This window comes from Poecilia reticulata, chromosome 8 (assembly GCF_904066995.2).
Source record: "Poecilia reticulata chromosome 8, P_reticulata-male-v2, whole genome shotgun sequence".
Classification (NCBI taxonomy): domain Eukaryota; kingdom Metazoa; phylum Chordata; class Actinopteri; order Cyprinodontiformes; family Poeciliidae; genus Poecilia; species Poecilia reticulata.
Window position 1 is genome coordinate 20,176,620 of NC_088837.1, and position 25,618 is coordinate 20,202,237.

The 25,618-nt window shown below is 38.8% G+C and overlaps 2 protein-coding genes across 3 annotated transcripts in view; both read left to right on the forward strand.

Annotated features, from left to right (window-relative positions):
* The window catches only part of stat5a (signal transducer and activator of transcription 5a), a 57,121-nt gene extending 55,024 nt beyond the window's left edge, over positions 1–2,097 (forward strand). For both annotated transcript variants that reach the window (XM_008417057.2, XM_008417056.2), the window contains one exon: positions 59–2,097. In XM_008417057.2, coding sequence (XP_008415279.1) covers positions 59–182 — 124 coding nt within the window. In that variant the 3' untranslated portion in view covers positions 183–2,097. The remainder of the gene's footprint in view (positions 1–58) is intronic.
* A 7,190-nt stretch (positions 2,098–9,287) lies between these two features.
* LOC103469405 (inactive phospholipase C-like protein 2) overlaps positions 9,288–25,618 on the forward strand; it is a 77,365-nt gene continuing 61,034 nt past the window's right edge. Inside the window, exon 1 of the mRNA XM_081610173.1 lies at positions 9,288–10,152. Coding sequence (XP_081466299.1) covers positions 9,856–10,152 — 297 coding nt within the window. The 5' untranslated portion in view covers positions 9,288–9,855. The remainder of the gene's footprint in view (positions 10,153–25,618) is intronic.

Consider the following 25,618-nt stretch of genomic DNA (forward strand, 5'->3'; position numbering starts at 1 on the left):
TCTCTGTGGATTTCTGTTGCCTTGTCCAGGCGTGAACGTTCTCTGCTTCCCTTGACAGGGCTGACCCCGTGTTGGACGGAGACGGCGACTTTGACCTCGATGACACCATGGATGTGGCGAGGCATGTGGAGGAGCTTCTGCGAAGGCCTGTGGAGAGTCAGTGGGGTGGCCAGCAGTCCTGACCCCTGACCTCGTGACATGCAATGCAACCAAGCAAGCCCTGCCCTAACTCCTGCCCCACCTGTTGTTAACATGGTTTAATTCCATTCATCTCTCTTTTTCTTTTTTTTTTTTTTTTTTCCAATACCGCTATAATGTAAAATTGTTAATAATGGCTGTCTGTTTCCTTTTCCTTTCAGTGTAAGAACATGCATGTCAGTGATTTCCTATAGTTTATTCGTGTCTCATACGTGTTTGTAAAACAGACTAGATTAAACCAACCTACAATGTTACAGTGTTGTGAAAAACAAAGGAAGAAATATTGTCCATGGAAATTGTGCATGTATTTTCAATTGATCTTAAAATTCATTTTGAAAAATATGCTACTGTATGATGTTATTTCAGAAGTTGAATGTTTCGTTGTTTTTGTTTTGTTTTTTATTTTATATTATCTGCTTTGTAAAATTGTTATTGTTCTGCTAGTGACACTGATCTTGCCCTTTGACAAAAGAGAAACTTTAAAGAGGAGTTTTGCCTTCGCTCCTGGGAAAATGATTCATTGCTTGTCAGTTATTCAGATGTCTATACACTAACGTATGGCAGAGTTGCTCTCTCTCTCTCTCTCTCTCTGCGCTCTGCCCCAGACTGCACACACATCAGAACACGGTACTCGCTCGCAAGCTTAAGATTTATTTGTGTCCGATTTGTTCACCAGCTGCAAAGGAAAGGAGCTCACGCACCTCCCTTGCTCTCACAGGGCTATATGTCTTCTCTTTATACACAGAAATGCAAATCTAAGCATTTACCTAGCGCTGCAAGCTTGTCCTCTCAGGTCCCACTGCTCCCCTCATCGATGCTACCTCGCATTGGTCTCCTGACAGTTGTTCGTATTGGTTCCTTCACTGTTTCTGCACACCCCGTCTCCAGTAGGTACAGTCAGTGAATTTTGTGTTCTAGTAGTTTCCTTTGACGTTTGTGAAGAAGATCCCTCGCTGCAAAGGGGCAAACTTTCGGCTGTTTTATGCTTGAAGCCACTCTCGTGAAGGTGTCCGGGGTCATGAAGTGTCTTGCGTCTGTTTGGTTATGCCTAAATATTCTGCGTTTTCTGCGTCCTCGTTCATTTATTTTGTGTAGCTGCATCATGACACTGTGGCATGTGCATGTCTCTTTGTGACAACTTGAACAAGCAAGCAGCAAGTGTTGCAAAGCAAAAAAAAAAGAAAAAGAAAGAAGCCTTTAAAGGTTTGCCAGACCGAAGGTCTGCTGCCAGATTCAGAACCTGCAGGATGTCACTTTGCTTCGATGTTTGACTTCGTCCTCAGAATCAGACTAATTATTGTTGTGCATCCCCCTGTTCGTTTCACATAGATCGGAATTAAGACAGTGTTGCAACCTCAGGAATAAATTGTTGCGGAACCAGTGTTTAAGCCAAAAAAAGAAAACATTGTATACAAAAGATAATGCATTTATTTTATATATTATATTGTTTCTGTGGCACTCCACAGTTGAATGTAACCACTTTAGATCAGACTAAAGATTCACAGACAGTTTGTGGAAATTTACGTAGAACCAGAAGTAACTCACTTACAAACAATACAGAGAAATCAAAAATAAATATGTATTTTTTATTAGCTTCTTGATCACTATATTTAATGTTTTCCCTGATTTAATTTCTTTTTATTTTACTTGTCCTTTTTTGAAGAAGAAGAAGAAATCTCAAGCCGCAGGTGACTTTTTGACAGAACCCCACTGCCGTCCTTCTCATCCCTTTTCAGATTTGTTTCACTGTAGACCGTTCATGTTTCAGTGAGATAGATGGCGCTGTCTGTTGTTTGATGTATATGTACTATGTTTGTTGTTTGAGTTTATCACTTGGAGACTGTTCAAAGAGCCACAGCTGTTGAGTTGAGAAGAATAAAATAAAGTTTTATAAATAAATTAGTTTTGATTTTATTTTTTGTCAAAACCCTTTTATTATCTTTTTAAAAAAAACAATAGATAATTGAATAGGGTATGTCTCAAGTGCAAAATTGGGACAGTTTGTTACCCCAACAATCCAATTCTCAGTTTAGTCAGAAATTGTTCTGTTTTTTTTTATTATTTTCTTTATTATTATTATTTTTAGCTGTGCATGAAGAAAAACCAAACTGATAACTGGGTGGAAGGCCACACAGAAAGGTCCAGATATCCAATTAGGTATTTCCTTCCTGTAATGCAACTCTGTTAACTGTAAAATCCAATTAGATTTTTTATTATTTTATTTTTTTTTACCGGTAATTTGACAAATCATTCGCAAACCAGATAAACATCATGGGTATAACTGCTTATTAGATCCTTAAAAACTAATCAAATTATTTAAAGGGACATATTGAGTCTGCTTGTGTTTGTTGTGCACTGCAACTTTTACTATGATTTATAAATCATCTTATACTAAAAATAAGGAGGATGGTTTTATCCCATGAATTAGCAAGCATAATCCATGTTAACATTTTTTCCTTCCTTAAAGTAATTGTCTTCTTTTTCCTTTACACTCACCAGGACACCAAATTGGAGTCATGAGATGGACAGGAATAAATTCAGTGTTGAGGTTTCCACACTGGCTAACAGCTACTTTCGCCTTAAAACCTATGCTAACCTTTTGTGCTTTGATTGGTCAAGCTTACCATGACGCTCCGCCCCCATGCGGAAGTAGCGCAAACCTCCAACAAATAAACAGTTCTAATGGCAGAGGTAGAGAAACAACGCTTTACATGAAACATTTTTGCCTTAACCAACGCTGAGGCAAAGACGACAGGGGAAGAAAAATTCTCCAACGAGTCGCGCATCGGGTCTGTAAGGTTATTTGCGAGAAACAACGGAGAAATCAACGTTAAAGCCCAAGTCTTTCTCAGCCGAGGGGCACAAAGTCTCATTGTGATGAGAACATTTTGTCGGGAGCATTTTGCACGTGCAAAAGTGGGTAAGCAATAACTTGAGAGCTTTTGCAAAAGGCTCAAAAGTAAACCTTAGCATAAAAAGACACTTAGATGTAAATACAGCAGTTACTACAGTATGTTTTCATGCTGCCATAGAGCATTGATTTTACAGACATAAAATCAAGCGTACTTCACTTATTGATCTTTGATCTGACTACCAATAAGTGTTATGACAAAAATTGGATGCTTACTACGAGTTACCTTCGTGTAGATCAGGGGTCACCAACTCCAGTCCTCAAGGGCTACCATCCTGCAACTTTTAGATTCACCTCTGCTCCAAAATGTCTGAATTTCCTCACCAGCATTCATTCCTCTCTGCAATAGGCTGGAAATGAGCAGTTTATTTGATCTAGGTGTGTTTGAGCAGAGACACATCTAAAAGTTGCAGGACGGTAGCCCTCGAGGACTGGAGTTGGTGACCCCTGGTGTAGATGAACATGTGGTCGTTGCCGTCGATCACAGTTTCATTCTATTGGATGTGAAGTTGGCTGCAGACCCTGATCAATTTCTTGCATTACTCCAGACTCCATTTGAGTTTTGGAAATTGCTTTCCACCCTTTATACACTCTGGTCATGGCTGCCAGGATGACATGTAACAACTAACACTGACAACTTTGGACCATGATTTCCCATGATTTTCCTCAAAATCTTTATAACCGCAGTGCTTCAGCAAGACAACATTGTCGGAGGTTCAGCGCCTCTGTGATAGGTGTCATATATATAGAAAAAACCCACTATGACATCCAGACCTTGACGATTCTGCCTCCATGTGACAGTTTTTATGTGGTTCTCCTCCAAATAACTCTAATTTATATGACTTTTGTTTAGATCCTAAACAAACTTGCCTCTAGATGCCACTCAATAATTTGAGTTTGTCTTAGAGATCAAAACAGCAAGAGGCTGCTATAGGTCCTGTGATGACACTGTAGAGTTTTTGGAGACTTTTAAGCATTTTTTTTTAGCTTGATTTCAGACATTATGTAAATTGATTAGAATTTGTAAAATGATTAAATATCCATATATTCAAATATTTTATCGGAAGCATCTAACGCTCAATAAGTTTGTTTCTGCCATCTGGTGGGAAAAAAGAAGCACTACATTTGTTTTTATGCGTCTGAGCTGAAGTCTAAATACCAATTAAGTTCCTCATGTCATTAATGTGAAAGATAAGAGAATCTAATTTACAATCAAATTCAATCAAATGTAACTGGTTCGTCATTAAACGATTTTCTTTATCAGTTATGAAAGGTTGGGGATTTCACTGCTTGCATCAACACCATGAAACCTAATTATTTCTATTGGATATATTACATTGCATTCCAGTCTTATCTTCAGGCTTTATATTGGATGTGCAGCCCACCATGTCAGAGGCTGAAATCTTGTGTTTGTTAGTGATGGTAATGAAAGAGGACATGGCTCCTACACAAGTTTCAGCAGAAGTTTCTTGTTTGTGTTACAAACTGATGCACATAGAAGGTTTTCCTGCGGCAGAGAGTGCCACAGCATAAAATCGACCAATTTGCGCAGAAAACCTTCAAGGTTTCAACTTCAAACTGGAATCAAGAAATAGTTCTAGTATTTAAAAAGTTTTTAAAATGTGTGCATTTTTTCCCCATTTTACAGAGATTTAAAAAAAATGACTCCTAATATTACATAAAATAAAACAAACTGCTCAAGAATTTAAATAATTACATGGTAACTACAAAAGAATTTGTAAGAAACAATATTTTTGAATTGATTTAGCATTAAGGTTAAGTTGCTGATGAAAATAGCACTGACTCGTGTTCATATAATTGATATCATTACCAGATCGTCATATAATCACCTGGTGTTAAATCATATAATTCCCCACTTTTTGTGTTTGGCTCACCCTGGCTGGCTTTAGAGAAAAGCTGAATTGTTTTTCTAATTCCTGTTAACAACCACTAGATGTCAGTAAAGTCAATTAAATAAGCTGTGACTATTCATTAACAGTTCAGTTTGACTGGTATATACTGAATTAATTTCAATTTCTGTATTCAATGGCATCTGGGTGGCTTGGATCATATTCCTATGAATGAACAGTTTTTGTTTGTTTGTTTGTTTGTTTGTTTGTTTGTTGTTTTTTTGCCTCACTGTCACTTGTGTCCGATAAGCATTCTTGCTGTTTACTGCCACTGGCTTCTGGAAAAACAGATACATGTAGCTGTCATGTTCTCCACAGTCTGATCTCAGTAAATAACAACACTTGATGTAAATTATTGTGAGTTTAAATGAGCCACTCCTGGCATACAGCTTGAGGCCAGCCAAGCATTGCCAAGATGTCGACACAAACAATTTAACCTTCTGAGATGATCAGACCCAGATGTTTCAGATCTTTGCTACCAAGGGAACACTGTAATATGACCTCTAACTGCATTTAAAGTTTATTGTAATGATTTATCTGTGATCATCTTAGGTCATCGATTTAAAACACTGGTGCATCTTCTCACTTCTGTTACTGGAATTTCAGTGTGCAAATTTATTTGGGTGATGGAGAAAACCTCAGATTTTATTCTAACAACTGCATTTACATACGAAACAGTCATTTACATATCCGTTATGAATGATTTTAGTCATGGTTTCAGTTCCTTTTAATCTGAAGAATAACAGGGACAGGAAGCATGCTGACAAAGCTTAAAAAGACACACCCTATTCTCCGCAATGATGAGAAGCAGCAACTTCCGTTTTAGATATCATCTTTCAAATGTAAAATAGACGCCTGCTTATGTGTCTTGGTCTTGTGGTTTTATTGCTGCAATCAGTATCAACGTAAACACGAAAGCTCCTACTACATTCAGTGCTTGAGGAACAACTGGAAAACACATGACTTTTTGTAAGCGGCAATACAAAACACAATTCTGAATCATAAGCAGTTGAGGACCATCTATTTTTTTCCCTCTGATCCTTCTGCATCCAGTTGCTGAGGGTTCCGCAAACTTTAAATCCGTATTTTGATTGGTGAGATATGAGGAAGGACATGTCTGACCTCAGACATGTCTGACCTCAGACATGTCCTCCTAACAGATACATTTGCAGACTCCATTGATCAGAACCCCAACAGAATTTGCAGCGGGATGGAGGTTGCCTTACTGTATGCAGCCATGTTTGACATCCTGCCACAGGAAACGGCAGCAAACCTCAATGGAAAAAAGCAGGTGTTATTTAAAAAAAAAAACATTTCAGACTTGTTTATGCAGCATACAGTTTTACTACCTTGTTTGAAATCACACGAATAAATAACATGTTTACTTCCTTCCATGCTTTCCAGTCTAGCTGACACTACAGGATAATCCGGTGTAACATATCCAGTGTCTGTGGTTGGATCAATCAAACACACATTTTAAAAGGATTACTGATCACACTCTGTGGACTCGTGTGAACTATAAGTTTGAGGCCTGTTTCATCAGTGGCCTTTCTACATTAAAGTGAGGCAGCTGGGTCGAGTGAGGAGGCTTTTAAAAGCAGAAGTTTTGCTAAATTATTTCTGAGTATGCATAATACATGACCCTGGGAGAGCACGAAGGAAAGTAGAGGCAAGCAGAGAGCGAATGAGGGGAAAGAAAGGAGCATAAAATCGCTCCAATCTCTACGTCCACGAAAACAAAGCCTCAGTAATACATCCTGATGAGTCCTTTTCTTCTTAAACTCTTTGCAATAACATTCATTCTCTTAATTTTGTTCACTTTCCCCAACCCTCTCTCGTTATCCTTTCTGTGTTTGAAAAGGAGCTGGACCGCACAGGTCCTCTCATGTCTTTAGGATATTATTACCCAAGGGCTGAATGTACAGAGACATCTTAATGAATTTCACCAGATGTGAAATGAATCAAAAATATCCTTCGATATATTTTTGTCCTCTTAATTTTGGCGATGATTGCTCATAGCTACGGAAAAGCCAAAATGTCTACATTAATTGAAAGTGGTGCAAAGACTGTCAGTATGTGACTCTGTTGAGGTATTAAGGAAGATGTTTTATGTCGTTGGCTTTCGTGTCTCATTTTCTTGTTGACAAAAAAGTGCTGAGTTTGCTGTCCAATCAGTACTCTGATGCCACAGTCAGTAAACTAATGGTACTGTTGGCACGTTGGGCAGGTGTCAGATTTATGTGGAAAAGAAAATCAACATCTCCATCCATCCTTCCATTTTCTTACACCCTTGACCCTTAGTGGGGTCGGGAGGGTTGCTGGTGCCTATCTCCAGCTCACGTTCCGGGCGAGAGGCGGGGTCACCCTGGACAGGTCGCCAGTCTGTCGCAGAAATCAACATCTCCTTCAAGCTTATTTGAAAATGAAAGTATTAAAAATCTCCTAACAAATGGTAAGGCTGATTTTGAGCTACCACCAAAAGACATGGCCCGTAAAAAAGCAACTAAACACTCTGGGGTCTTTGCTCCAAAAAGAAGACCTTGGACCACAGAGAAAAGTCCTGTTATTTTTCTCTGTCCAGCTTGGATAGTCCTGATGTTATCTTTGGCTGAACTTTCCAATAGCAGGTCAGGTTAGCACTCTGTGAACAGTCAGCTTCTTTAGCAATGACCCTCTGTGACTAGCTCTCTTTAGCCCACCCATGTGAGATCATCCATGTAGATCATATAGAGAAATGACATTCATGGAGCTCATGCTCTGCTCTGCTGCACTGGACTCTGCCCAAGCATGCTGATCGTGATTTGATTTGCACTCTCAGGTTATAAATGGAGTCTCATTATCTCAGTTTGCTGCTCAAGTCACATCTGATGATGCAACATTAAATGCCTTACCCGCCGTTGTTGGGATCTTTGCTAGACTGACCACAGAAACGGAGGCAGATGCTTAGAGAATGTCTCCAGAAATGGGCCGTACAATGCTGTGTGACATCAGTCTTTCTAATCTCTAAACGTAAACAAAAAGGGCTGACAAGGCAAAGTTTACTTCTGCTATAAGTTTTGCTAATTGCCTCGCAATCAATGCATAAGAAGAATGGAAGTGGGGAGATGGAACAGCATCTTTGCATCTTTGATGAAGACTGAGGAATAATAGATGAGTAGATGTTAGTTTCCTTAGTCTGTTAAGTGAACAAACCAAATGAACCATGTTGATACTTTATATAGAAAGTCATATATATTTCACTTGTGTCTACATAACGTTTAATCATATGTAACAGAGATGTTACATAGGTTGTTTTTGCCTGTACGTACATGGAAAACTTGCTTTTATTTAGTAATGATTCATAAAAAGCCACAAAGTAAATGGTTTATTGCAGGATCACTTTCTCAAAGAGAGGCATTCAGAAAAAAAAAAAAAGAATTAAATCTGGGTAACTTCATTCGGTAGAGAAAAGGAAGGCCTAGTCAGGGTCTAGACTTGCATCTGATTGAGAGGCTGTGGCTTGAAATTATGCTTGAAAAGTGTCCAGTGTAGCTGAATTGAAGCAATTCTGCAAAGGGGAGTGTTTCAAAACTCCTCCACAGTGATGTAAAAAAGCAATGGCCAATCATCAAGAATTATTGACTGCGCTTGTTCCCACCAAAGGGTAGTGGCACAACTATTGGTCAGGTTTAGGGGGCAGTTACTTTTTCACATGGGGCCAGATTGATTGATTTATTGTCTTAATAAAAGATCATTTGAAAGGTGCTTTGTGATCCACATTTTTAAATAATAAAAAAAACTATTAGATTTAATATTTTTCAGAACTGTAAATCACTGAGACTTTTGCAAAAGAACAAAACATAGTCAAGAAGTAATGTGAGATTCGTTTTGTTTCTAGTAAGTCGGGAAATGTTCCAGAAGCATTACAAAGATGATGGGATAATAAAGCCAATATGTAAAAAGCAAAAATAAAGACATTAAACTGACAAATTTATGAGGCATCGTTATGCTCCCTCTTGTGGACAAAATACAATACTCCAAAAAAGCTGAGTTTTGTGATTGACTGGGGAAAATTATGTCACTTTAAAAAACAAAAATACTGAAGTTTGTAAAAAAATTAAAAAAAATAAAAAATAATAATAATAAAAAGACAATTGTTTGTTCTGATTTTCCCGAAACAATCCTGTTTATAGCAAAAACAGAAGAGATTACGCGCGCGCGCCGGTATCAAACTGTGATTGCGCGCGCCTCGCCTGCTGCATTTAATTGTGGGCATTCTTGCACGCGCCTGCATGGGCACGAGTCAGTGCGCCTACTGCGATTGCGCTTTTTGCACAGTGTTGAATTTGTCCCGTGGATGCATATGAGAGGGGAAGCTCTCCCCCTCTTCTTCTTCTTCTTCTTTTTTTTTTTTTTTTTTTTTTTGCAAGCGCTGCAAAAGTGTTTCAGGACGCTAGACGGTACACACAGAGGAGCCGACACAAGAGGACGTGGGTGAGGGAAACCGGTTTTTGAGGAAAGGAGGACGAAAGTGCAAGGTGACAAACAAAAGAACGGCATCTTCATACAAACAGTCTGTCAAGATTGGATCTGTTTTTTTATTCTTTCTGGAGCGCACGTCCCCCTGGGATCCAGAAGCGGAGGAGGTCTGTCTCTCTCTCTCTCTCTCTCTCTCTCTCTCTCTCTCTCTCTCGCTCCCTGTCTGTTATTATTCCAGCAGAACAGTTGATCCTGAGCAGCCCGGCTCCAGACGCTGCCGCGCGCTGCTCCGGACGACAGCTAATCGACCGCGCTCGAAGAGAAATGGGTTGTTTTTACGCTGAGGGGGACGGGGCTCCGCTCTAAGTCCGGCAGATCATGTCAGGGGTACACGCTTCAGATACAGGACATTTTTTGGATCCTGCCGTCAGCGCACCGCCAGCTCAGGGCGCGACCAACGCAGCGGGGATCGGCGGCGACGGGGCCGCGCTGCCGCCGACCGCTTCTCGGACGTACTTGGAGGTGTCGAGCGCTGCCCAAGGCTACGGGGCCGAAGGAGTGTACACCAATGGGCGGTACAGGGACCACAGCGGCTCGCGGATCGGGAGTGGCAGCCGCGATAATTCCGCGGAGAGAAGTCAGGGAGGTGGAAACACACCTTGTGGTATAATGAAGGTTAGTGATAAAAGCTCATCTGCTTCACTGTCAGGGATTTCCAAGGTTACACGAAGGAAATCTGTTCGAAAGCAGCACAGCAAGTCTGACACAGCAGTCACCTTTTCCAGATTTCTATGCCTGGTTTGTCGGCGTTTCGGTGAGCTTGTTTTGATGCACCAAGAAAAAAAAAAAAAAAAGGGGTCAATTACGGTGCTTTTAAGTTCAGCAACTTTCTCCAGAAGTTTATCACAGAGGAGAATGCATGAATAATTCCCAGAGCCCCAAACGGATTACATGTAAATACTTCCACTGAACTTTTCTTTTAATATATGTTGAATTGTGCTGCAGAGTGTCAAAATCATGTAGTAGATCGTCACTCATGTTCTTTTTGCAGAAGCAAGACGAAAACAAGAAGTTTAAATAAAGTTTGAATGTTTTTTTTTTCGTCTATAAATGATCTAGAATAAAGAATAAATCTGTTGAGTGATTTAGTCTAGGGGAAATCTAAGTTTTTAACCTGACTCTTAACTGCTCCGATGTACAGCATCTGAATCTGGCGTCTTTTCAAACTTTTTACTGAACAGAACAGCGACTCCCAGCTCTGGAGCAGATGATCTTTCTCCTTTCATCCCTGTCAGTAATAGATGATTATATTATTTTTAATGGCAGCCCTGCCCTAATTAGTGCTTTCATTACTGGAGGTTAATTAACTGGTCTCCCGCAAACCACTGGCAAGACACCATCTTTTTTTTTTTTTTTTTTTAACTTTAAGCTCATATTATGCTCTGCCCTGACTGTGCAGATTTTTACCATATCAGCTGTAGTTTACATGACAGAACATGTTTTCTTTTTTTTCTGTAATCAGAATATGCATAAATCACCATATGTTTACGCTAGAATAGTTAAACCAGCTGTAGATTAACCTAATGTGGTGCAGGACATTTTCATATTATGTAATGTTTCAGCCACATATTGTTGGGATACTATGTGATAGACTAACAAAGATTAGTGAATTATTGTGAAGGCTAAATAATAAATGCATTTAATATATATATATATTTTTTTTTTGGGGGGGGGGTCAATATGAAAACTGTGGAATGCTTATGTTTCTAAGTCCCTCTTACTTTTATACCTATTAATAAAATCCAGTGCAACACATTGCCTTTCAAAGTCACCAAATTCATAAACATCAGTATAAATCCAACTGTTTGGTGAAGTCCCCAAAAGTTTGTTGGAGAACATTAGTGAACAAACAGCATCATAAACACCAATGTATGTAGCAGACAGGTCAGGGATAAAGTTATGAAGAGTTTTGAAGAAGGTTTAGGTCATAAAACAATATTCAGTAGGCCATGTCTGCAAAATCCAGGCTGTCAATCTAAACTTAGGTGCTGTGGAGCTGCAGCAATCCTGAGCTGAAGTGGGAATATCTCTATACATACCATTAGTTCTGCACTCCACAAATCTAGAGTTACAGAAAAAAAGTTTTGTTTAAAGTTTTCCACAAGCCATATAAAGGTCACAGAAAAAAAAAACATGAGAGAAAGTACATAGAAAAGGCAATATGCTATGAAAAAAATAACACTGCACATCATCCTGAACCCACCACCCCCTTAAATGATACATGGTGTTGGCATTATGATGCTGTGGGGATGCTTATATACTGTAGGTATAGAGAGATGACCCTACATCTAGACCAACATTGAACTTGTTTGGAATAAAACATATCCAAGCCCAGTCAATGTCCAGTTCAAAATTTTGTTGAGAATCCACCTGAAAACTGGTGTTCGCAAAAGCTCTTTGTCCAACGTGACAGAACTTGTGCTATTTTGCAAAGAAAAGAAGGAAAAACTAACAAAAAAAAAAAACCTCTAAATGTAGAAGGCCGTTACTTTAAGAGTTGTACTCAGTTAACACATCAGAGTTTAAACATTTTATTGTTCAAAATTATCAAGGTAGCCTTGTTCTTCTTATTCACAATTACTAATTACTTTTGCTGGATTCTATCAATACCTGGGGTTCACTGTGACTTTTCATGTTGTCACTATTTTCTCATTTTAACTGTTTAATGCTGCTTTTATTCTATTGCTAAGTGCTCAAAAGTTAATATAAGTGTAGCTTTAACAGACCACATTAATTACTATAGCATTCAACTGTTGGATTAGGTAGAAATAGAGTTTGTAAAAGGTGCTTTTTTTTACTGCTTAATGTTGATCATCATCAGGTTGACCTGGATTTGTCTGCTCACTTGGAACGATGCGGTGAACATTAGCTTTAACAGGAACCCGCTGATCGAGCATCGGACTCTCAGTCGTTCAGTGGAAAAGCTTCATGCATAGTTTCAGCACACCTACTCGCATTTCAGTCACACATTGCGTGTGCGTTTGAGTTGCAGTTCAAAAGGTGAAGGGGCTTCGGTTCCATGGGAATAGCAATCACAGCAGCGCATTACCTCATTAACTTGGCCCTCGACATGCAAATGTTGGAAGAGAAGAGTTTGCCTGTCTGTCTCTTTAGCTGGCACCCAGCTTTGTCTTCTTGTCATTTCTTCAGCAGGGTGATGGTGTCATGCCAGAGAGACTTTATAGTGGCTAAAGGCGAGGATTTGTGATGCACACTTGTTATGTAACGCCGAACTGAGGATAGCTGTGAGGTCGGTTCCTTTATGGCTTCAGGTACCAGCCGAGGAGGAGAAGGCGGAGCTTGATGGTTAACTTACCAATAATCTTTCCTGCCTTCTTTGTCTTTGCTCTAGAGCAGGGGTCACCAACTCCAGTCCTCAAGGGCTACCATCCTTCAACTTTTAGATTCACCTCTGCTCCAAAATGTCTGAATTTCCTCACCAGCATTCATTCCTCTTTGCAATAGGCTGGAAATGAGCAGTTTATTTGATCCAGGTGTGTTTGAGCAGAGACACATCTAAAAGTTGCAGGACGGTAGCCCTCGAGGACTGGAGTTGGTGACCCCTGCTCTAGAGTTAGCAACTGAAATAGGTCAGCATCTAAATCTGTAAAAAAACAAAAAAAATTCACTTAAATGAGTCAGAGAGGAGAGACAAACGTGTAACAGCACTGTTATTGTTAAATGTAAATGAAGATGAGCTATGTTTTAAAAAATAAACAACAAAAAAAAACAGGTTGATTCTGAATCTGTTTAATTTATACACCAACCAATGGTGGGCGATAGGTATGTAACAAGGTCTATCACACAAGATTTAGCAAATATTTAAACATCACAAGTGCTATCACATTCAGCATGTGAAGTAAATGGAAGCTATTATTATGAAGGTAGATTTGGGGAGCTTCTTTTCTCAAACAGGGTGTATCAGTTCGCACATCCATCTAGCTGTCCTCTTCTGAGTTTTATGAGATTATGGGTTTTTCGGGGGTATAGCAGACCCAGCTCATTCTGGGAATCCCTAAACCTTTCCCGGCCAGATGGACTCTTCATCGTGTTCTTCCTCTGACCTGATAGTAGGGATGGGCAGTTATCTTACCATCTTACTCATGAAACTTCATGAGTGTCAATAAATATAGAAAAAAATATAACTGAATGCAATTGTTGATTTTTTTAAAAGTTACTTTTCACTGTTTAATAAATATACATATGTAGGTGATATGTTTTATGGTGGATAAGGACCCAAGCATAGGGACTGATTGTTTCAAAGATCAGAGTAGTTTACTAATTAAACAAGAAGAACTTACAATGACAAAGGTACAGGAAGAAAATGATGATCACAGAAGAGTTATGAGAGTAAAAAGTACAAAAACAGTGAAAACCAGAGAGTTTGTACTGAGGCAAGGATGGGAAATTACATAGGATCCAGGTGAGCTTAATCAGGGGAATGTGGAACAGCTGTGAGAGGAGAATGCTGAGCCAGGGAAATGAGGGATGGAGATCTATCAACACGGAAAACACAAAGGGAACAAATGAAATCAAGAAAAGACATTATAGATAAACAAAACTGCACAATCACAACACAAGAATAAGTAAGAAGCTAAACTCAACAAATAAGACACGACCTAAGAAGAATGGGCTGATAAAGAAAATAATAAAGAAGGAAAACAAACTCAAATGAAAAGCAAAATACAAACAGCATTGGTTCATGACAGGAGGCTATTTCATAATGGGAGCGTTTTAGTTCTAATTCAGAATTTGTGTTTATGGGCACTTTCCAAATTAGTTTGATGATTGGAACCCTTGAAGTTTGCCAAAAACAGAGAATACATTTGTAGGGGGGGGAATACTTGTTTCATGCAGCACTTTATGATCACTTGTGGCATCTGTTGAATATTTCACAAGTTAGTGTGAATCTTTAAAGCTTCTCTGACGCTCGGATAAGAACGTTGCAGCAGGAAATCTGTGCAAATGTGACGTCATGAGAAATCTCTCACTTTGATTTGACTAGTTTTGCTCCTAGCCATTGATTCCCTAATGTCACCCTGAGGACACCTCACAAACCTGATAGTAAACAATCACTCACTAACTATATCACAGCATCATCTGAGATGCTTTGTAAACATTACAGCTCATCCCCCCTCAATAAGTGGTATAATTAGGACAGATATAACAAAACTCTGGTTGAAATGCCTGTCTTTGCTATGGGATTTCAAAGGGCATAAGTAATTCCCACATCTCCTGCAGCAGCAGGCTGCACTCAACGCTTGGATATTTTTGGAGAAACAGAGAACTGCACTGCGCAGAATAAGAGACAGCAGAAGATGTGAAATGGTGATTACAGACATCTAGGGCTGCTGAATCATCGCTCCCTGCCTTGGATGGTTTCCACAGAGCAGCAAAAGACAAACATCTGAAATAGACCTCTTTATGCGAATTCACAGCTTAGCACCAAACAGTTTTTGTTTCAGCAAAGGTCACTCATCCACGAGAAACACAAAGCTCACAAAGCCCCGATTGTATTTGACGAGCAGGAGTAATTAACGCCTCAGTGTTGTGAAGTGAAGCTGTGAGAACGAGGGATTTAACGTGAATTATTTTGATTCGGTTTTTTGCGCAGGTTGGTTATGCTATGTGGTGGACATGCTTCATCTTCAATCTGCTGGTGTTTTAGAGAAGTGTAGCTTTCACCAGGTTTGATTGTTCCGGTTTTATTGACCATATTGTGAGGTTTACTACGCAAAAAACAATATAGCTTAATACACACACACACAAAAAAATATCACCTTATAAATGTGTGAAAGTGTCCTCCAGACAAATGTCTTTCAAACAAGAAAAAAAATTATTTACCCCTGCATGTTCGTGGGGATTCTTTTTTGCTTCAGTTATCCGCAGGGAATCTGTGCAACAGCAGAGGAAGAATGCCTGAGTTTATGTTATTTGTCTGTATGTCAGAGGAATAACTCTGGATGAAATAATGTGAACAGGACATTGATCTGGTCAGAAGATGCATTAGTCTGGTGGAATGGTCTTAGCCCTTCAAGGCGGCTAGTGTAAGGATGAGTAATGCTCGTATTTGTCAGGCTGTTGTCACCCAGGAACAGGAATCTGTTGGATGGGTGGGATAATACATCTGCTCCACCTGGTTTTGTTCCTGCATGTTCCTTACTGCCTAAATATGGCACTTTTTCCTTGATCACATTTGTTGTCATGTCAGCCTTCAGCGAGGCAGAGCAAGAATGAAACGGTACACAAATAACGGGGGAAGGTGATGAAACCACGTGCAATCATCAGAGAAAATATATGAACAAAGTTTCGCTTGCTGAAAATCTTCTTGGCAATTTTATGCTTTGTAATAAAAGCTGGCGTCTTTCGTGCAGGGTAAGGATTTAAATCGAGTTATTTGTGCTGCTCATGAGCAGATGATTAACAGGCATTCTGTTATGTTGCCGTGTTAATTCCGGTGTTTACGGGATGTCAGGGGATGGAGCTCTGCTTCCCTACGATTCTTTCATTACACGTCGTAATTAAAAAGGGAAGACAATGATGGTCGCAGGTAAATCCCGCACCAGTATTTCTAACAGCCTTGCTTTATTTACTCAGCCTGTCAATGTGCTCGGTTTGCCAAAGGGAGTCTCCGATCTGTCTTCATGTTCACACAGTTTCATTCATCTGCTCCTCCTCGCGCTGCCCGGGGCTGTCTGGTGGACTTATCTTTGTGCAGGAGATCAGAACGGGGAGAAAATGATTAATTCACTACAGGGCGGGCGCACGTGTGCACCAGCACTCACAAAATGGGGAATTTTGCAGGTCTCCTTGCAAAGTGCTACATCAGCTTTTATCACCTACAGAGGTGGAAATTGGAAAAACAAATGACACTATTCGCCTTTGCAACCTTGCCCTGAGGCAAGAAACTACAGCTTTAAAGCAAACTTGTGACAGGAAGTACGAGCAGAGTTTTGCAGGAGGAAGGAAGAGCGGTACTATGTGACCTCCCTGAGAGCGTTTGCATGGAGGCAAAGCAGATTCATTGCTCTCTTATCAGTCCTATTTTATGGTAAACCCTTGTTTATATATTCCTATGATAACATCATGTGCAAACAAGTCTAACTTTCATGAATTCTTAATTTAAAAATCTAGATTTTTACAAATGAATTGACAGCCTGATGCGTCACCAAGTGTAGCCATTCATGGAGAAGATTAAATATGTTGAAGTAGGCTGATGTCGAGAAAATAAACTGATGCATTTGAGGAAACATTTTCATTAGTATGACTTTCTTCGGTTCCTTTCCTTTTGTGTAGGACTGTAAAATTTTTTTTCACTTGCAACGTCTACTAATTTAAAAAGGGACATCAGGTACTGGAGGTCATTTCAAGCAAAGGTATATAGTCAGCAACTCTGCTGTTTGTTTAGCAGGAGTTTTTAGGTGCTTATTTCACAGAACATCACACCATTTTGCTTTTCTGCTCTTTGTAGCATAACATTGAGTGCAGAGCAAGCTAATGTATTTTCTTTTAATCAGCTTATCTTCTCCAGTGGTGTGCATATGAGGCAGCTACAGACATGCCACGTGTCATTTCTACAATGCAGTCTTAAATAAAGTTACTTTATCGGAGTAAAAGATGATGAACCTTTAGTTTTCAAATGTTCTATTAAACCATAGGAAGGGTATGATGGAAAACAACGTTTCAATTTCTTTTAACAAATAAGATAATATCATCTTTAATCAGATTTAAATTCACAGATATAGCCTAAGCAAGACAACACTATAACCTTCTCCTAAATGAACTTCATATCTTGCATCCTTTCCACTGCTATGCCACGTTTACATGATCCAAGCACTTTAAAAGTTGACATCTTACAACCTTTCAGAGAGAAGCTGGTTAAATTGTTGCCATTTGTTACACAAAAATTCAAATTGGGATGATAACCAGAACAAGAGAGAGAAAGAAGATCTTGCCTACCCAGAACTGAACTCATAAAATCTGTCAGAGAGACATACAACAAAGACATAAGAGCCCATTTAAAAGAGCTGATTGTCTAGGCAGTGTGACTGGGGACCCTTGTGCTTTTATCACAGAACAAGAGGCCTGTTTCTCATGAGATGTAGTCAAGACAGTTATGAATAGGAGCATGTATTTTGGATGAGGCGCTTGCATGACCCATCTTTGCTGTTGATCCTGCTCCGGGTTTTATTTCGTGTGAAGCTGGAACAATAAAGCAGTATCCAATGACAAATACTGTCACGGTACCATCAAATCATTAGATTTAAAGCCTGGATTAGAAAGTAGAAAGTGAAACTTAACTTTCTTGATCTAAGAAGCCCAAGGAGATGTTTTTTTTTTCTAAAATAAAAAAAAAGAACATTATTTCATGTTGGCTGATCGGTGACACAGTTATTATCACTGAAAGGTTGTGCAGTGAATGTGTGGGTGCACTGGCTTCGTTATATGTAAGCCGTAATCTCCAAAACTACTCGAAAGTAAGGTTTGAATTATTTCACTCTATGTGTAACAAATTTATAATAAATGACTTTCACTTTCTGAAATGAGGGACACAAGTATTGAACTTTTTTGAGCCGTACAGCTAGGTGGGAAGGAAATTGATGGTTCATGCATGTTTAAGTTTGCACTCCTTGCAGAAGCTTTGCAAATCTCAGAGCGTACTTTGCATTACTGAAAAAAGTTGCAGCACTAGGTTTGCCTTTTCTCGTATGTGACTGAATTTCTTTCTAAAGTTAACTTCTTGTTCTTGCACTGTTTTTGTTGGATTTGCTTTGACCCAATGTATTAAAAATGGTCCTTAGAATGTTTTTCAGACTGATTGACATTCTCAAATTTTTTTAGATGTCAACATACTGTTTCTTGTTTTCAACCTTAATTTAGTCAGCTAAGCTATTAAGAGCAGGTTCCCACCTTGACAGGGAGGGGAAGCGTTTAGTAGACATACAAGCATACAGTTTAAGTTATTTTCACCCACTTCCTGTTATTAGATAGATTCTATTTAAGAGATTTCTTGACACTCTATGTATAGTCATAATCAGCTCTGAGTATGGCTTGTCAATCTGAACTATGCATTCCAAAGAAAATCTTTGTCAGTCATTGTTAACTCATGAATTAACAAGTCAGGGCAGTTACTTAATTTTATTTATTTTATTTTTATTGGTTTGCATGACTACCGTAGTCTGCACTAAGGTTATCTTTCATCTTCCTGTCTGATTTTAAATTTGTTTGACAATCTAAAAGACCTTAACAAACAAACAAAAACTGAAATAATTTATAATGTGAAGTAAATTGTGTTCACAGTACTACACCATTTGTTAAGGCAGGGTAACGTCAAGCTAAAACTCTGTCTTTCATAAACACATGAGGTTGTGTTGTGTTATTAGATTGACTTGCTAGATTCTGAGCTGTGCTTTATTGGTTCTCACTACTTACCTAGGATTTACCAATGTCTCACAGTTGGTCTCATTTCTCTTTTTGGGCTGTCGCAGAAGGTTAAAATAGAGAACATTTTAATCCTCCTATTAATAAGGGAAGATATTTGGAATGAGAACTGATTTGTCTTGTGTGATTCAGTTGCTGATCACATCAAACGTTTTTATTTGGACCCAGAAAGGAACATGTCAAGAATGGATGTGATGCACTTCGCTGCAATTATTGCATCATTTATTGGTTGTTGCCATGACTGCAGAACAATTTAAAAAGTACAAGCATCTGACTTTATCAATAAGTCACTCCTAAACTGAGACACGCGCAGAATTGAAACACCGAATGTTACTAAATGTTACTACATTTGTAACTGAGGTCTTTCTCTTTCCACCAAGATTTAAGTCATATTTTTACTGCATAAATACTTATTACACTCCACCCCAAAGCTTTTACAGCTGGATCAGTGGCCTTCAGCCTGGTTTGCTCTAAAGATGTTGGGCAGCCTGTGTCTTCTGCCGCTGTGTCCTCTCTGAAGCTGGCTGTGACCTGGTGTGTCCTGCCCCGGGGTGTCTATTTGCAGGTTACAGTGCAAGGACGGACATGTGACTCAAGCACTCCATGAAACACTCACACATGTACACATATGCAAACACACAGTATCTCACTCTGCGTATTTACTTATGCGTACACCTTATTTGAGCTTATTTGCTTAATTAGATTATCGTTTATGTGTCTACACACACTGCATTTGCATCTCTGTTTTGCATGTGTGCACTGACGATAGGAAAAAAGAGGACGGGACATTTGCTGTAATGTAATCCAAGTTTTCTTTCTATGCTGATCTTCTGATCTGACAATGCTCAGATGTTGAGAGCGGATCTGTTTTGTAGAATCAGGTAATGTTGCAGAGTTCAAAGGAAAGATGAGAATGAAGAAATGTTGAATTTTAAAATATATTTCTAGTAAATTGTATCTGCGGTGTGGTTTTTCCCAGTCCGGGGCAGCGTGAACAGTTTAATGACTGACCAATGCTCAAAAATAATAATAGACACTAATTTAATTCAATATAGTAATCTTATTTTACCTCTACAACAAGATCTTGAAAGTATAAAAGACAAAAAAAAACTCAAAATATGTTCCAACAAAGATATAGTTAGCAGCAAAACATTAAAATAATCAGTCGATGTTCTTGGTAATCCTTCAGAGCCTACTTTTATCAGATGATGTATATCTGGTCACAATCAAACAGTCTCCTTTTTGATCATTGTTTTCTGTAGATTGAAGATGGAAGAGGAATTAAAAAAAAAACATTCTCACAATTATCAATAGATAAGTTTGTTGTGTCCATTGGTGATTTGGACACAACAAATCACACAACTGTAATCCAAGAGTGCCATAATGGAAGAGAAGAAAGCCGCTACCTTAGTTTTAGCTGCTGATAAAATCAAGGACAGGTCCCTCCATTCAAGACAATGATTTAGTTTGGCATACACGTTTAGATCACACACTGGATCTAAAAAGGCGCTAATTGGGTGCAAAAAGTCATTTTTCTAACGTACTGATCTTAAAACATTTATTGACTTTACCTTCAATTCTAGCTTTTTACAGTACTATAATCTTTGTAGCAATTTCTGTGTGCAGCTACAAGAGCATTACCAAATAGACAGTAAATATTAATGATCCTTTCAGCCATTTGAAAGCTAATGATTTGACTCAAAACTGCAGTGTTCAAAATATATCTATTTTTTTAGTTAATAGATCAAATGTTTAGTTAAGAAGATCTCTATTTTACAGAAGTACATTATTAATGCTGTTGCATAATGTCAGCTCTCAAGCCAGTGCAGGCCATTCAGAGCAATTATAAAGTCGCAGCACATTCCAGCACAGTAAAGGAAAGGTACATGTCCTCATGAGTCTTCTAGATTCAGGAGGAAGGTAAATGACTTTTAATCCGTCCGCAAACCCAATCTATTTTCTCCAGTGTCTTAGTTTGTGCTATGATGACCTGAGATGAGTGCATGCGGAGACATGAATGGAGGTAACTGTGATTGATTGCATTAAAAGGTCAGCAACGCATGCAACAGGGAAGTCGGTTGGGTAATCAAAGAGAATTAAGGTCAGTGTGTAGCTTTATTTGGGTCCGGATGATCAAGTGTTTCTATGTGAGCAAGGTCATTGATAAATTACAAATATTCAGATCTATTGCTATTCCAATAGGCCAAGTGAAGAAAATGGGATTGTTAACTCAATTTTGCAATACCTAACATTTACATAGTGAGCTGAAGATGTGGTTTATACTGTCACTTACTAGTAATGGACGATGTTGGAATCGGGCGCCGAAGGTTTGAGCCAGTCGTATTGTAATTTGAAACAATAATTTTTGACGAGTAAACCTCCACTCCAGTAATCAGTTAATGAAAAACTTTAAAACAATGGTCTTTTTTCCACAAGATAACTCAATTGTTTGCCTTTGACTTCAGTCTTTCATTTTATGCTTATATTTTATACTTGCCTGTTTGTGTTCAGGTTTTTATCTGTGCCGCTTCAATTCCTCTATTGAATTTGCTTTGTAGAATGGCTACCACAGTAAGTGTTGTAGGTTTTAGATATTTGATTCAGACAAAAGTAAGCGGCAATAGTGCCACAGCGTTCAGTCTGAAGGTTAAAACAGAGAAGGAAACTGCTAAAACTACAACTTTAATATTCTGGAGTCTCTTGCAATAAAAAACAAACAAAAAAAAAACGGTGTTGCTGAGGCAATTTGTGTGACTTCAGTTTCTTCATTTAGGCTTTCAGATGTTCATGTGCATGCCAGATGTTTGTGATGGTGCGGAGGAAATGGGGACAATAATACTCAGTCAAAGGGTAGTGGTAAACCACACCAGACAGAGAACATGACAGGTCAAATAATGAGCAAAGGAAGAAAAGCAACGACGCTACTTTTTAAGAAAAGGAGGTCTGCTGTTTCTCCAGTTCGGATAATTTATCTTTCAGTTTTTTCTCTTCCTCCTCTTTTCTTCTGAGTAGAACGTGTACAAAACTTTGCTTCATTGCCTTCTGTGAGAGGGTAGTAAAAACTGTAAAACTCTGAGTGGAACATTGTGCTTTAGCTGAGCTATAGATGCCTCCACTTTTTGAGAAAGACGTAATGAGGAGGTTGCCTCATCCCCCAGACTTACATTTGACTAATTAGTACTTATTTGGATTTTCCTCACAGTCAAAATGCAGCCTTGTTGGCTGTGCATTGATGGAATAACTTACTCTGTTAAATGCTGCACACTAATGGAGGGTATGGCATGGAAGAGTGATGGAGGGCAGGCAGAGTTGAATTTAGGGAAGAGTTGAAGGGAGGTGAAACACTGTTGTGTTCTACAGCAGTACGCCATTTGCACCTTAGGATGGTATCAATCCCAACCAACAGGGAGTGCAATCTGTTCCTTGCAGTCAAGAGACAAAGGGATGCAAAGCGAGAGCCAAAGAATGAAGATGAAAAGCCAACAATTTTACATTTTTAGTGTTTCTTTCTGATCCGATCACAGCTGGACATTTGTCACACCTGCCGCCAAGTTTGAGTTCATGTGATTTCCCCTTTTGCAACTAAAGCTGAGAAGGATTCACTTCTCTGAGCGCCGATGATTTGAATGTTACTATATTTTGACACACCATCTTTTAGCTTTAAAGCAGTAATTTTACTTACTAATGACCTGGAGAGAAGACAGCTTGTTACCATCTGTGCAGTTCTGCTGCAATATTTAATATCTTTGCTCTGTCCCTCAAAAAAGTTTGAATATATATATATATAAATATTCTCTACAGACAAAAAGGACCAGCTGACACTACAGCAACACAGATAATGACGGGTATATGGATCCCCTCAAGATGTGCGTGCTGCCAATTTGTCAAGGAGCTGCAACAGTCTCGACTGAAATCTCAGTTGAAAAGGATGTGGATATGAGTAAGACAGGGAGCATGAAAACATCCTGTTGCTCACGTAACGATACACATGTGAACTATAAACAGATATATGCATTGGGGAAAACAGACAGTGTTTGGTGGAACTGTTTTTATGTTTTCTCTCGATATGAGGTCAATTGTGTTTTTGCATAAGACAAAACGGTTCTGTTAAAATAATATTTGCCTCTTGAAGGATTTTTTGTTTTGCTTTTGTGCTTTTCATTGCCGAATTCTTTTAATTCACTCACATTATAGAGTTTTATTGAATGAGTGGTTTGCTTAAGGTTATGCAACAGTTTTGTTTGGTCAGATTTGAGTCTGAAATTTGACTAGGCCAATCTAAAACATTTAGTTTAGTCCTATAAATGGATTTGCTTTTGTGGATTTGGATCATTGTCTTGATTGAGCCTTAAGCTTACTCACAATTTGACGGGTGGAGATCCTCCTTGATGATTTCCTGGTAGATGGCAGAAATAAAGGTTTCATTAGCTGCAGTAAGTCATATTATTCATAATATGATATTGTGTTTACTCAGGTCATCTTTGCCTGTTGCTGAATTAGCTAGATGACCTGAAACATCTGAGACAAAAGCGTCACCACACATACGTTTTCACAAAAATGTGTGTGGACCCAAAATAAGGACTGATAATGTTTGATGGTAAAAATAGCTGTAGGACAACATTAATAATTAAATGTGCTAAAAGTGTAATCTGATTGCTTTTTTTTCTCTAACCTGTTGTTTTTGCTTTTCCACCTTTTACATGTCTCTGACATGAAATTGACATGAAATAGGAAATAAGCATATTTTGAATGTAGTTTTTTTTTTCTTCTTTTTTTTCAAAATCTGTCTTGCACTCTGAAGGATCCCCACTTTTTCAACGTGCTGCTTTATGTGCCTTCAGCTACAGAGGTCTTTGAATGCTTTCTGATGGATCATGAAGTGCCAGACGTCTGGTTCCAAAAAGACGTATCGGAGTAAGAAGCTCCTCTATCGGCTGTTTCTGTCAGATGTCCCGATTTGAAGTAAGCAGCTCTACCACTCTGCATTTTAAGACCTGCTCAGTGACATTTAGAAGAAATCCTGTAGAGCAGCTCTTCAAGTCCATTTTTAACCAGCTTCTTTGAACTTTTATACGTACAATACTAAACCATGCAAATATTATGTTTTACTATCAATTCAGAGACAATCCCAAACATTGGCTTTTTTTTTTTTTGTCTCTTTTTTTTAAATGAGTGGTTGGGCTCGTTGTCCAGAGTGACACACTTTCAGGGGCGACTCAAAGATAGAACATATCTGTGATTTGCACTCTGGTTGTTTTTTCTGTGTTTTGTTTGAATCTTCAGTCAGTGAAGACAGAGTTCACAGCGCGACCACTGTAAGACAATATAATATCTAGCTGAAGATGATAAGCTAGCTCATCCATGCAGACTCACGGTGGCTAACTCCTGCTATCATTGGGTGGTAGAATACCAGAGTACTCAGAGTGAACCTTCTTATGCATGGGTTTTTAAGCAGTTTCATCTGGATTTTGTCATCTTTTGTTCAAATCTGTAAATCTTGAAATGGACATTCCTGTACTGAGCAAATTTTGTTAGAGCACAGTATTTAAGTAGAAACACAAAAAGTGTGATTTACTGACTCGGCTAACTGGACTAAATTATTCTGCACTGATATCGGTCTACTTTTTAAAACACGTTTATTCATAAAAAAATATTGAGGTAAAGGTATTCCATCTGTGGCAGGAGGAGGGACCTGTCCATGGCACTGTTCATGTTAGAAACACTCTGATAAGGAGTCCAAGCAGTTTACAAGGTCATCAAAAGCAGAGAACATTTTCAAAGACAGCTAAAGTACATACCTTTAAAAGAAAGAAAAAAAAAATCAGTTCGGCTCCCGCTTTAAGTTTATTGCAGTGTTTTGTTTTTTTTTCCTTCTTTCTTTCTTCTGTAGCTGCTATTACCAAGTCAGGCTTCACTTCTGAGAGGTGTAGAAATATTCAAGGAAAGTGCTGCAGTAGTAAACAAGACAAACAGAGCAGACAGGGGATGTCAGTCTTCCCCATCACTCCAGATAATTAGTATTCACACTGTATTCACAAACAGCTCATGCTGGGATTGATGAAAGTCCCTTCAGCCCTCCATATGTGCGAGTGTGAAAGCGTTGCAAACAGGTGTATGTATGATTCTCCTGCTGCCTGTCTTTTTGTTTATGTTGCTTGTGGTTGTGTGTGGCGAGAACACAGTGTATATGTTTGTGTGTTATTAACACTGTGAAAGATGGTGGTGTTTCTTCACGCATACCTTCCACTTACAAACCACAGTCCAGGATCCCACAGTCCCATAATAAGCGTGTTTGTGTGTGTGTGTGTGTGTGTGTGTGTGTGTGTGTGTGTGTGTGTGTGTGTGTGTGTGTGTGTGTGTGTGTGTGTGCGTGTGTGTGTGTGTGTGTGGGGGGCATCGTCAAAACACTTCTAGGAACCTTCAGAGTGACATTTATCAGCCCCTACAATCACATACACCACTGAGGAAGAGAATGGCAGATAAAAAGCACATCTGACTGTAGATTAGGGCTGCATTCAATTATTTTAGTTACCGATTATTTTGACAATTAATTGGATAAACTAACACATTGTGCAAATGTTACTTTTTAGAAATTCACCAGACTAAGCAAATAAAGTAATAATTCAATTAACTTAACTTG